General features: G+C 44.5%; 1 protein-coding gene across 1 annotated transcript in view; it reads right to left on the reverse strand.

Annotated features, from left to right (window-relative positions):
• The window catches only part of LOC108791274 (ras GTPase-activating protein 4-like), a 94,826-nt gene extending 87,498 nt beyond the window's left edge, over window positions 1-7,328 (reverse strand). The window contains exon 1 of the mRNA XM_018561710.1: window positions 7,282-7,328. Within this exon, the coding sequence (XP_018417212.1) occupies window positions 7,282-7,295 (14 nt within the window). The 5' untranslated portion in view covers window positions 7,296-7,328. The remainder of the gene's footprint in view (window positions 1-7,281) is intronic.
• Between the last annotated feature and the right edge of the window lie 5,380 nt (window positions 7,329-12,708).

The following is a 12,708-nucleotide window of genomic DNA, read 5'->3' on the forward strand; positions in this document are numbered from 1 at the left end:
GCTAGTTTCCAACTGCGATAAACATAAATGCAGCCCTTTTCTACCAGGGCAGGTGAACCTTGTTTTTTAAAACCAATGTAGATTTAAAAAATTAATTTAGCAAAAGAATGTCATGGTAATTCACTTTCTTATTATTGTGCAGGAATGGATAGCTAGCAGGTGGAAGACAGCCTCAAGTGTTCTTCCCAGATTTGTTTAAAATAATTTCTTAAAATTACGCAGGAAAATTTTGTCACATCGCTGAAAGACTGCAAAGAGGGCTTGTCTTTAGTATTCCCAGGCAGAACAAATTATAATCACTGCACCTATTTGCTCCAGGAAAGAAAGGCAGTCAGTAGGAAAGATAAAGAAAGAGGCCTGAATTGTAATAGTTGCTACAGGCAGCAAAAGCTGCTGTGAGACCTTCCCATATCATGTGTGATAATTTAGCGTTACATTTGCTGCTCTGCAAGAATATAAAATAGGATTAGGCTATACACATCAAAACACTGTAACAAGGTCAGAGGGTATTGAACATTTGCTGTCTTTAGAAAATTACATTCTTTAGGTTGTTCATCATTAAACTGCTTATCCGGTTTACCACATAGGAAACATTGATTAAATTGGGGTTATAACTGGTTAGAAGAGTTGAGAAGAAACAGTGCAGTATATTTAATATGTGCAACACATGAGGGGTTATTTACTAAAGAGCCGAAGGATCCAGCCATAACTTATGCCTCTTGCAACTGAAGCCAAAACGTTTTGGGATAGAGTGGAGAGTGTTTAGAACACCTGTCAGGTTTTTAATGCTGTCCTTTTCCCTGTTAGGGAGATTAACTCTATTACTATATCTGTTACTAATAACTCTCAAGCAACCAGAAACTATAGTTATCCGGCACCTACCGATCCCTGCGGGTGCCGGGTAACTGGGAGTTTACTGTATTACCAAAGAGAGCTGTCACCTTACAAGGCATTTTGACAATGGGAAAATGGGTGATCATTGGTGATCAATAGGAAGAATGCAACTCTTGCAGTTGTAGTCAGAATGCCACCCTTTCAGACAGCTAAAAAAATAACCAGTGTCCTGCTACTTACTGACTTTGCCAAGTGGGCCTGGAACTATTCAAGCACCATTAATGAGAGGTCAATAAGCCACAGCTCTAAGAAAGCCCTAGCAACCTCTGGAGGAACCCCATTGAGAATGACTGTACCAGACACTATTGCCATGTTGCAAGAGAATGCTTCCCCACTAGAAGAGACTGTTAAATGTTGTGTTTAAACTGCTAGTGACTGCTTCCGAATAATGTGAGACTAATAGAAATTGTTGTAATGTTATACACAAGGTTTGCTTTTTTGAGTATGTCAGGGAAGAAAAAAATTCTTGAGTCAAGAAGCCTTTGCCAGGAGCTCAGCATGAGCATCTGCGCATGCGCCAAGTGCTGAGTGATTGTCAGCTTTCTACTACCGAGATCCTGCGTCCAGATGCGTCCTTGCTTCCTGATACTGAAGCGGCTCGACCTGACCATTCTGATCTTCTGTTCTCCCTGACCACAGCTTGTTCCTGCATTGTCTTCACCCAGAAGGTTGTCATCAGGACCAGCACTTCAGCCTGCAGTCTTCTGGCACTTGTGCCCCACTGAGCCCTGACTCTCCTGTTCCATTAGTCAGGGGTTTTGGGACCGGAGTTGCAAGACAGGCCTCACTTCAAGCTCCGAAAAGGTACATGGCACCCTGATCCTTTATTGGCTTTCAACGGTGTTGTACTAGATTAGATTCATATAAACTTTCCTAAAGCCGCTTTTGATATTCTGCAGGGCTCTGATGTAGTTACATTTTATAGTTCCCATACAGTCATTTTATGTACTGTAACTGTTAGCCATAATAACCGCAGCATTCTGTATTCATCTATTTGATGTCAATGTATGTTTCTTATTTAATTATTGTAAGTGATATTTCTATAGACGTGTTCAGTGAAAAAGAAGGGGGCTACTGGCAGCATTACAACATTGACCTCGAAACATATATCTCAACAAATAATTTGTTCACAGTAATCTTCCTGAAATATGTTAAAATTCTTTTTAGTCACATTTCCTGAAAATAATTTACTTTTCCCTGGAGGATAAGCTACCATTCTAATGACCGATTATAGATTTTAGAGCTAGGATTTAAGACCTAAAAGATTTATTTTTGACAGTCAGCGGATATAATTGGAAACCTAAAGGAATATTTTTTTAAATCTTTAATCTGCACATATTTCTGGGCATAAGTGGTCAGGGAAAAAAGGAAGCTCCAATAATTTGTTGCTTTTATGTAACATTTTAAACTATGTACTACTAGTGATATTGAGGTCAAAAGGTTTTTTAAGCTATTTCAAATGCTGCTTAAAAGAGAACTATGGGCCAACCTTTTTTGCCCATGGTTCTCCTCAGGGTCATGGGAAGACATATACTGTGTCCTTCGGTGACCCAAAACTCAGTATATAGCGAAGTATTGCACCCTATATGCTGAGAGCGCCGTTGCTGGGACAGATCCAGACAATACTGTTGAGATCCACCCAGCTGGCTGATTGACAGCTGGCTCTGCCTCTCTAGAGGCAGAGCCAGCTGTGCCCACCACCTTTCCATCTGTTCCTCCAAGCAGCGCTGGAGGATCGGAGAGGGGAGGAGGAATACCTGCAGGGAGTGGTGACTGACAGTCCTCCCTCTCTGCAGGGAGAGGATCAGGAAGTCAGTGATCGGTGGTGTCTGTTTGATGACTTCCTGATCAATAGAGCCAACATGTGACAGCTTCTTTGTCACAGGTCGGCATTAATTATGGGGATCAGTGTTTTTCACTCACCCCGTAATTCTCCTTTAAATCACTTAAAGTGACACTAAACTTAGGAGTTAGATCTTAAAAATGAATTCAAGTACCCTAATTATTAACAAAAATGTATCTTATTTGTGTATCACTCAGCTGTAGATCCTCAAATCATCTCTGAATTGGTGCTGACACTGTCCTTCCTTCTGGAGGGTGGCTACTTTTGTTCCCCATGGTCCCTGTATGTGTTGTAAAGTAGTCTGCGCTCCACGCTCTCTCCTGTTATGGACTACAATCTCATGTTTAGTTTAGGCGTATCGAATATGCGTGTTTGTCCCGCGTTTTTACAGCGATTTTGTGGTAAAAAAAACCGCGCGACAAACGCGCGTTTCCGAGAGCTACCTGGCTGTATCCCAATGGATACGCGCGGCAAATACGCCACACAGAAGCTCCTGTAATTCTTTGGGGCGCAGGGCGTTTTGTAGCCCATTCATACGGCCTGTAATACGCTCATAATAATGGGATTTCGGTGTTTGAGCGTTTTGCAGAGCGTAGGAACGCGCTACAAAACGCCCAGGTGTGAACCAGGCCTTACTCATTTGTACTGAGATTGAAGTCCATCACAGGAGTGAGCTTGGAGCGGTGGTTACTTTACAACACACACAGGGACCACAGGGAACAAAAGTAGTCACCCTCCAGAAACAAAGAACGGTGTCAGCATGAATTCAGAGATGATTTGAGGATCTACAGCTGAAATAAATTACATTTTTGTTAATAGGGTACTTAAATTGATTTCTATGGTTTAACCAGTTGCCGTCCGCCCGTAGAAAAAAAACGGACGGACGGCTGATTCGCATCAGCGGGTTGCCGTCTCCAGACGGCATTTTCTTTCTTGCGCACGGGCAGGAAAGACCCGCTCGATTTTACAGCCGTTAACGGTTTCACATACAACCGATCTGCGGCTATATAGCCTCACCTTCAATCCCGGGATCCGCTGACCCATCTGCGGTCCGGGACCGGGTCGGGAGGGCGCCAGGAGGAGAAGGGAGCTCCTTGCTGATCTCCCTCCGGGCTGTGAATGCAGAAGTGATAAAAAAAAAATATATATATATATATATATACGACAATTGCGCTACACATGTTACATATCGCCGCGAACATTGAAGTGAGAGCAATCATTTTAGGGCCATCAATCACTGATAACACTAAACTGATGAGCGGTAAAAGCTTTTAAAGCGTCGCCTATGGCCAATTTTGGGTAATGTAGTTATTTGAGGTTTCACGCGCGTGCGCAATTTTAAGGCTTGACATGTTTGGTGTCTTTTTACCTGACGTGACCCCGTCTTTTATATTTTACCAAAAAATTGGGTAATAAATGTTTTAGAATTTAATATTAGGGGAAACAGTTTTTTAAAATCAATTTTCTGTAATTTTTCCTTAATATATTAAAAAATTAAAACCCCCAGTGGTGATTAAATACCACCAAAAGAAAGCTCTATCTGTCCCCACAAAATGGTATAAAATTCATTTCAGTACAGCATTGCATGACGGAATAAATGTCAGTCAAAGTACCGCAGCGCTGAATACTGAAAAATGGCCTGGATGGGAAGGGGGTTTAACACCACAGACTTCAAGTGGTTAATGCCTGAGTTTAGTGTCACTTTAAGCAAAAAGTTGTTTGTGAATCTGTTGCAAAGCTTCTTAGATGGAGATCCTGCCAGTTACAGCAGTTAATGTTCCAGACCGACAGTACTGTACTAAGCCACTGTCTCTCATTTAGCAACAGCATTGTCACTCTTCCATGTGAGCTCCTTCAGTCGGCTGTTGGGCTGCCTATCAGGTATATCAGATAGAGAGCCTAATGGCTGACAATGCTACTGCTAATTGTGAGTCAGTGGCTTAGCACTGTTGGCAGCAGGTGATGTTACTGCCAGGATCTCAAGGCAAAATACTTTGCAGCTAATTTACAAAAAACTATTTGCTTGAGAAAATTATAAATGGTGACGCATTAAACACTGAAAAACAGACCTTGGGTTTACATACACTTTAACTGAAAAGACAGCATAGCAGATTGCTCTGAAACTTAAAGGGTTATTAAACCCTTAGTGAAACCTAAACCCTAGCAAGGAGCATATACAGGTGAAACTCGAATAATTAGAATATTGTGCAAAAGTAATTGCAGTAAGTGCTGCAAAAGGGGCCCAAACCAAGTACAGAGTACATATGCATGCTTGTACTTTTCAGAGGTCCGATATTGTTCTATGTACAATCCTTGTTTTATTGATTGCATGTAATAATCTACTTTTTTGAGGTTGTGGATTTGGGGTTCTTGGGGTTTTCATGAGCTGTAAGCCATAATCATCACAATGATGACAAATCACGGCTTGAATTATCTTGCTTTGCATGTAATGAGTCTATCTCATATATTAGTTTCACCTTTTAAGTTGCATTAGTGAAATAAATGAACTTTGCACGATATTCTAATTATTCGAGTTTTACCTGTAGATGCAAAAACTAGGGATGTCCCGATCCCGATGCTAGCATCGGAATCGGGCCCGATACAGGGCATTTTGACAAGTACTTGTACTTGTCAAAATGCCCTGTATCGGGCCCGATTCCGATGCTAGCATCGGAATCGGGCCCGATACAGGGCATTTTGACAAGTACTTGTACTTGTCAAAATGCCCTGTATCGGGCCCGATTCCGATGCTAGCATCGGAATCGGGCCCGATACAGGGCATTTTGACAAGTACTTGTACTTGTCAAAATGCCCTGTATCGGGCCCGATTCCGATGCTAGCATCGGAATCGGGCCCGATACAGGGCATTTTGACAAGTACTTGTACTTGTCAAAATGCCCTGTATCGGGCCCGATTCCGATGCTAGCATCGGAATCGGGCCCGATACAGGGCATTTTGACAAGTACTTGTACTTGTCAAAATGCCCTGTATCGGGCCCGATTCCGATGCTAGCATCGGAATCGGGCCCGATACAGGGCATTTTGACAAGTACTTGTACTTGTCAAAATGCCCTGTATCGGGCCCGATTCCGATGCTAGCATCGGAATCGGGCCCGATACAGGGCATTTTGACAAGTACTTGTACTTGTCAAAATGCCCTGTATCGGGCCCGATTCCGATGCTAGCATCGGAATCGGGCCCGATACAGGGCATTTTGACAAGTACTTGTACTTGTCAAAATGCCCTGTATCGGGCCCGATTCCGATGCTAGCATCGGAATCGGGCCCGATACAGGGCATTTTGACAAGTACTTGTACTTGTCAAAATGCCCTGTATCGGGCCCGATTCCGATGCTAGCATCGGAATCGGGCCCGATACAGGGCATTTTGACAAGTACTTGTACTTGTCAAAATGCCCTGTATCGGGCCCGATTCCGATGCTAGCATCGGAATCGGGCCCGATACAGGGCATTTTGACAAGTACTTGTACTTGTCAAAATGCCCTGTATCGGGCCCGATTCCGATGCTAGCATCGGAATCGGGCCCGATACAGGGCATTTTGACAAGTACTTGTACTTGTCAAAATGCCCTGTATCGGGCCCGATTCCGATGCTAGCATCGGAATCGGGCCCGATACAGGGCATTTTGACAAGTACTTGTACTTGTCAAAATGCCCTGTATCGGGCCCGATTCCGATGCTAGCATCGGAATCGGGCCCGATACAGGGCATTTTGACAAGTACTTGTACTTGTCAAAATGCCCTGTATCGGGCCCGATTCCGATGCTAGCATCGGAATCGGGCCCGATACAGGGCATTTTGACAAGTACTTGTACTTGTCAAAATGCCCTGTATCGGGCCCGATTCCGATGCTAGCATCGGAATCGGGCCCGATACAGGGCATTTTGACAAGTACTTGTACTTGTCAAAATGCCCTGTATCGGGCCCGATTCCGATGCTAGCATCGGTATCGGGACATCCCTAGCAAAAACGTTGAAAAAAACCTTTTCAGACAGGTTAAAACTTACCTGTGTCTTCGCCGCGTGCTCCCGTCCGAACAACTGAAGAGTTTCGGACGGCCGCAAAGGATCTTGGGGCGTGCGCATGCGCAGTTCAGATCTTCGGCCGGGAGACGAGGAAAGGCACAAGGTAAGTTTATGGGGCAGCGGCAATCGCACAGACTCCGTGGGACTGGAAGTACCAGCTAACACAGAGGAGTCAGCGCTGGATCAGAGACCGGCACCAGCGCTGGAGGGACAGCTGAAAACTACAGTAAAGAAGATTATGATCGGATCAAGAGGCATCATTTAAGATAAGTCCTTACACTAACATGGGGGGGGGGGGCACTTTTTCCTTTAATGTCCCTTTAATGATATTGTGATCATCCATAAACAACAGTATTACAATCTATGTATGTAACTTTGTATTACGTTTTTGATGTTTTAGTAACCTTTTTATTTTTCTACCAACAATAGAATGTAGAGCCTATGTATAAAGTATAGGAAACAAAGGTAGGGGAGAGTGTGAGCTACATGAGATATGTTTTACCTGCTTTGTGACATATGATATGGGCACTTGCCCTTTTAAACCACTTCTTACTGTTCACCGTCTGTTCCTTTCATGATGATGTCTAGGTCAGCTTGGCATATGGCTGATAATTTAATACAACCTGACACACACTGTTCTCCATCTAAAACAGGAGATCATCTGTTAGAAACACCGACTCATTTTAATACACATGCTCTGCTTTCATTTATATGTCATTTACAATGCTCCATAATTCAGTTATTAGAAACTTAGCGTACAAACATTCTGTGCATTTCTAATCACTAATCTGGAAATCTGTTACTGAGAACATTAAGATGATTTCTAATGAGTAAGTTCATCAATATACATAAATAATTTGCATGACATATATTTATAGGAAATGTTATGTAACAGCAGGTGTGGACAAATTAATATGGTATTCAGGAGCCAGCCTGTCCAATCCAGAAGCCTGCAATTTTTTTGTTTTTTGGGGGGAGGTGAGTTGGGAGGCAGCTCCATTGACAACAACTAGAGAAAACCTTAAAAGTTCAGGGCCAGCTGTAATGTTAAAGGTGCATTGTCTACCTGGCTCCTGGAATTTGTCCAGCCCTGTGTTACAGTGTAATTAAAAGACGCTATCATTTCCTTCTATATTTCTTTATGTAAACTTGAAGAGACATTCAAATCAGAATAGGAATCAGCTTCCATGGTAGGGGCTCTGCATGCCTAGTTACATACCTCACTAGTGGCATGGCTGTGATGTGCCGATTCAACTACCAGAGATAATATGTATCTTTGAGCCCTCCATCACCCTTTACTACCACAAATAAACTTGTTTGTACGCTACACATAAGACTAAGTTACAGGTAGATTATATATGGGTCCACCATGAACACCTTCAGCATATCTCAAAAGCATCCATACAGCCATATTACATATTTAGACAATGCACCTATCTACATAAAACCCTCTATAGGTAACACAAACCCTCGTTCTTAGACCTGGAGTTAAGTATGAACCTGCTCAAATTGGAAATTAAACAAAATTACTAAACATTAGGTGCATCCTAATAAAACTTGGTACCCATAGTGTGCCTGGTGTGCCTGGGTACACCCTAATCACCCCGAGCGCAACACCGAAACCCAGGATCGGCACTAGCGTAAGGCTGCAAAGGCAGCTACACCAGCCCTACTGAGGACGAGCTGGCTCTATACGCAGTGATCCACACTCTGTACACCTTGCGTGAGCCCGGACAGCGCCCAGCCCCTTCCCCCACTGCCGCCCCTTTTTGGTAGACGGCTCCCCATTACCCCTGCTCCCGCTCTGTAATAGGCGACTCCCAGCTGTTACCATTGTTGAGCCATTCCCATGTAGGCGGTACCTGCTTGCACTACATCAAGAGGAGAAGATATTGCAGGGGGCATGGCTATCAGCATTGTCACTGCTCATTCACCTGGCCACACCTAGTCCTGCCCACTGCTCTCTGGATTGACAACACTGAATCCTGAAACCCCCTTTCTGTGAGCTGCAGTGTCTGGGAGGGGAAGCAGGTAAGACACAAATGGAGGGTTTGGCTCAGTCAGGGATGGTGAGGCCCGGTTCACACCTGGGCGTTTTGTAGCGCGTTCCTACGCTCTGTAAAACCCTCAAACACCGAAATACCATTATTTCCTATGTGGTATGGTTCACACCTGAGCGTATTACAGGCCGTATGAACGCGCTACAAAACGCCCTATGCCCAAAGACGTACAGGAGCTTCTTTGGGGCGTTTTTGTCGCGCGTATCCATTGGGATACAGCCAGGTAGCCCTCGGAAACGTGCGTTTGTCGCGCGTTTTTACCGAGAAACGCAGTAAAAACCTGCGACACAAAACTCGCGACAAACGCGCATATTCGATACGCCTAGGTGTGAACCCAGCCTAAAGGAAACTTTTTTTGAGATTTGTGCATCACATGGAACTGAATTCTGGACTTGTTCAGCCTCCCATACTGGAACCTTTACTTCATTCCCTGGAAGTCTGATGGAGATTTGATTGATGTATATAATATATATAGACACTAAAGTTGCAGCCCTTCGAAATACTATGGTACTTCTGGCTATGGAAAGTCATGTGACCTGTAGTGTTGAAGCAGCCAGTCTCCAAGCTAGGCCTCTGTCACATGGGGTGAATGTCCTTGGCCCTGTGCAAGCTCTACAGTATCTATGAGTGTGAGATTAGTGTGTAGTGCATTGCAGTTACATGAATCTACAGTGATCACATACAGATGCCCATGTACAATGTGCTTCAGATCTACATGTGAATGGTGCCGGCTTCATGTTACAATGGCTCTCGGTGTCAGGGACCCAGTTCCTCACCAGGCTCGCCAGCGCGGGCATCGGGCGCAGGCTCCTCCTCCTGGCAGGGCATCTGGTGCTGGGTTTGCTGGTGCGCATGCGCGAGATGCGTGGTACGCAAGCCGCGCATGCGCAGGAGCACACGCGTAGTGCGCCTGCACCACTCTGCGTTCCAGGTGCTACTTAGGCTGGGGGAGGTCCTCAGCACTCATCACCCGCTTCTCAGCCCTGCTATTGGCTCCTGACTGAGGAAGCTTCCTGGTTGCCCCGGCAGCCAGGGGGTGGTCCTGGGTTTCCCTGTGTATATAAAGCTGGTCAGAGCCTTGACTCATTGCTGAGTTATTCTGCCTCATGTTGAACACCCAGCCCCCCTGTATGAACCTGCCTTTTGTGATTGATCTGACCTCCCGGCTACCGACCCTTTCGCCTGACCCCACGCCTGTAACCCCCTGCTGCCTGCCACGACACGAACCCGGACTTGACTATTCTTTTGGATTTCCTTTTGATACCTCGCTCTTGGACTTGCTTTCGTCCCTGCCAAGAGATTCCACTCCCGGCCCAGCCATCCAGCCTGACACTCGGTGTTTAGTAAAAACCTTGTTTTACGTTCTATGTATGGGGAAGTGGAAGGGGGAAGGCTATCGATACCCTTGTTCATTGAACACACTAAACTCTCTTTATTTGTGATTTGTAGACAAAGACATTGTGATCTAGGCTGCCTTGGCTACAAGCAACTGGTTTTTATTTATGGGATGGCCCCGTCCACCTACTTGTGAGCAGGGCCAACGTGTAGCAGGGCTTACTGTAAGACTGCATAGCCAGCCACCCCACGGTGTGCCGGGGTGGGAGGGTCGCAGTCCTTGGTGCCAGGGAAGCTATGAGAGTGCGTGGCTATGGCTTCCTATTCAATGAGGAAGCCTGGGAGGGTGCCAGGCCCGGCTTCCTGGTTGTACCTGCCAGGCTCCCTGCATTACTGCACCCCTGCTGGAAGAGGTAAGGGATAGTTGTAGAGATGGGAATCCAGGATGCTTCAGGTCTGTGTATGCAATATACCTATATACAGTATACAGTATACCGTATGTATATATATATACTGTATACAGACACATATATATGTGTGTGTGATTGTACTTTTGTGTGCACACCCTAATGCAATAGGCTGCGCGCACCTATGTTGGTACCAGATTAAAAAAGACATGCCTAACCTTGATAGATCACACTTTAAATCAGAATCTAACAGCTTGAACTTCCGCATAACATATGCAACCTTGGAATATTAAAGTCAAGATAGTATTACAATTACAATGTTTATATCTTATCCTAAAACGTGCCAAATTAGTGTGGATTGAGGTTAAACACCTCACTTAAAGGAGGACTATGAGGCGAGTGCTTTTCACTCACCTCATAGTTCTAGCCAACCTGTGAAAATGAAACTGTCACAGGTCGGCTCAGTAGATCGAGAAGTGAGCGAACACATACCGGCGTTCGCTCACCTCTCGATCCTGTCACAGCTCTCTGCCGTGACAGGGGAGGGGCTGGATTCCCCCCTCCCCGCTTCGATCTGCTAGCGCTCACTGGCGGATCGGACGGGGGAGGGTAGAGCTGGCTCTGCCTCTAGATAGGCAGAGCCAGCTGTCACTCACGCAGCTGGGCGGATCCAGACATAATTGTCGGGATCCGCTTCAGCTGCGGCATCTCAGTATACCGCGAGCAGTAGCTCGCCGTATACTGTGGGGTCTCAGTATACCGCGAGCTGTATCTCGCGGTATACTGAGCTTAGGGTGACGGGAGGATGCTAGTTTGTGTCCTCCCGTTACCCTAAGGAGAACTATGGGGAAAAGCCTTAACCCCATAGTTCTCCTTTAATGTCAGGACCTCCCAGATAACATCCTTATGGAACAAGCCTATATTAGCACAACATAGTGTTATTCCAGAAATTGCGTTATGGAAATCTCATGGTTTTTAACCATGGAGGGAATAATGGAGTCAATAATGCAATTATAGGAGAGATATGATTTACCCCATAGTTTCTATAGATACTATACCACGTAGTTTCTGTGTTGTTGCCTGAAGGCACAAAACCATCTCTGAATACCCCGTAAGAGGAGTGTTAAAGTTGCAAGGCTCCAAAAGGTTAATATCAACTCTAAATTCCCACTTGCTGCACACTGAGCTGGGTAAAACTCCACTGACTCTTAAAACTAAATGTAAGAACCCACTACTGTACCTGCTATGTCTACAGAAATGTGATAATATATGCTCCTCTTATATGCTAGTCTCCCCAGCAGTTAATAATAGATTCATTCAATTGCATGTAATACACCAAATATGTGCAACTGCACAAAATGACACAGGTGGTCACCCCTATCTATTTATGATGTAATCAACCGCAGGCAGATGTAATGCACCTCTTTCAGAATGTCAGATTATACTGTATATAACTTCTGGCAGCAAGTTATGACTGTGGTCACTACCTTACTGCAACTCCCTCTTCTCTGTGCATCTCACATTTGTTCACTTGGTGAACAATAATATAACACAGAATATTGGCCACACTATACTAGAATATTCTTGCGGGAACTTTGTGTATGACTCGCAAAGCCATATCTATTAAATGGTTCACCCTTCCATACTGTAGCCCACTGGAAATCACTGGTTAATCAGATTAGCTCTTATAAAAAATAGTTTTGGGAAAAGGAACTGTCCCCCCTAGAATTCCATGAAATCTGGGACCTACAGTGTTATTCTACTCTCACATTAAGTTCAGGGTGACCTCCCCCTCAGTCAGTACATGCAAACGTCTTAGTAATGTATTTTGTAATGTATGTATTTAACATAAAAAATGAAAGCCTGTCAGTGTTCCAGTTCTTTATTTTATGAAATATATTTGTACTTTTTTGTACGATTACTGTAATTGTGAACATATATGGATTTTTACGGTTATGCTCAACTGTTTGAGTTCAAGTAATAGAGTTTAAATAAAACCAATATAATTTGCCAAGGCTCTATTGCCTGGGCCAAGGTTGTTCTATGAATATGGTAATAAATGTAGCTACTGCTTGGTCATGCCAAGCTTAAAAATTGTGTGCGCCCATAAAATAGCGACAATAGTAG

Source organism: Nanorana parkeri, unplaced genomic scaffold, assembly GCF_000935625.1.
Source record: "Nanorana parkeri isolate BGI_ZX_2015 unplaced genomic scaffold, ASM93562v1 scaffold539, whole genome shotgun sequence".
In the NCBI taxonomy this organism is placed as follows: domain Eukaryota; kingdom Metazoa; phylum Chordata; class Amphibia; order Anura; family Dicroglossidae; genus Nanorana; species Nanorana parkeri.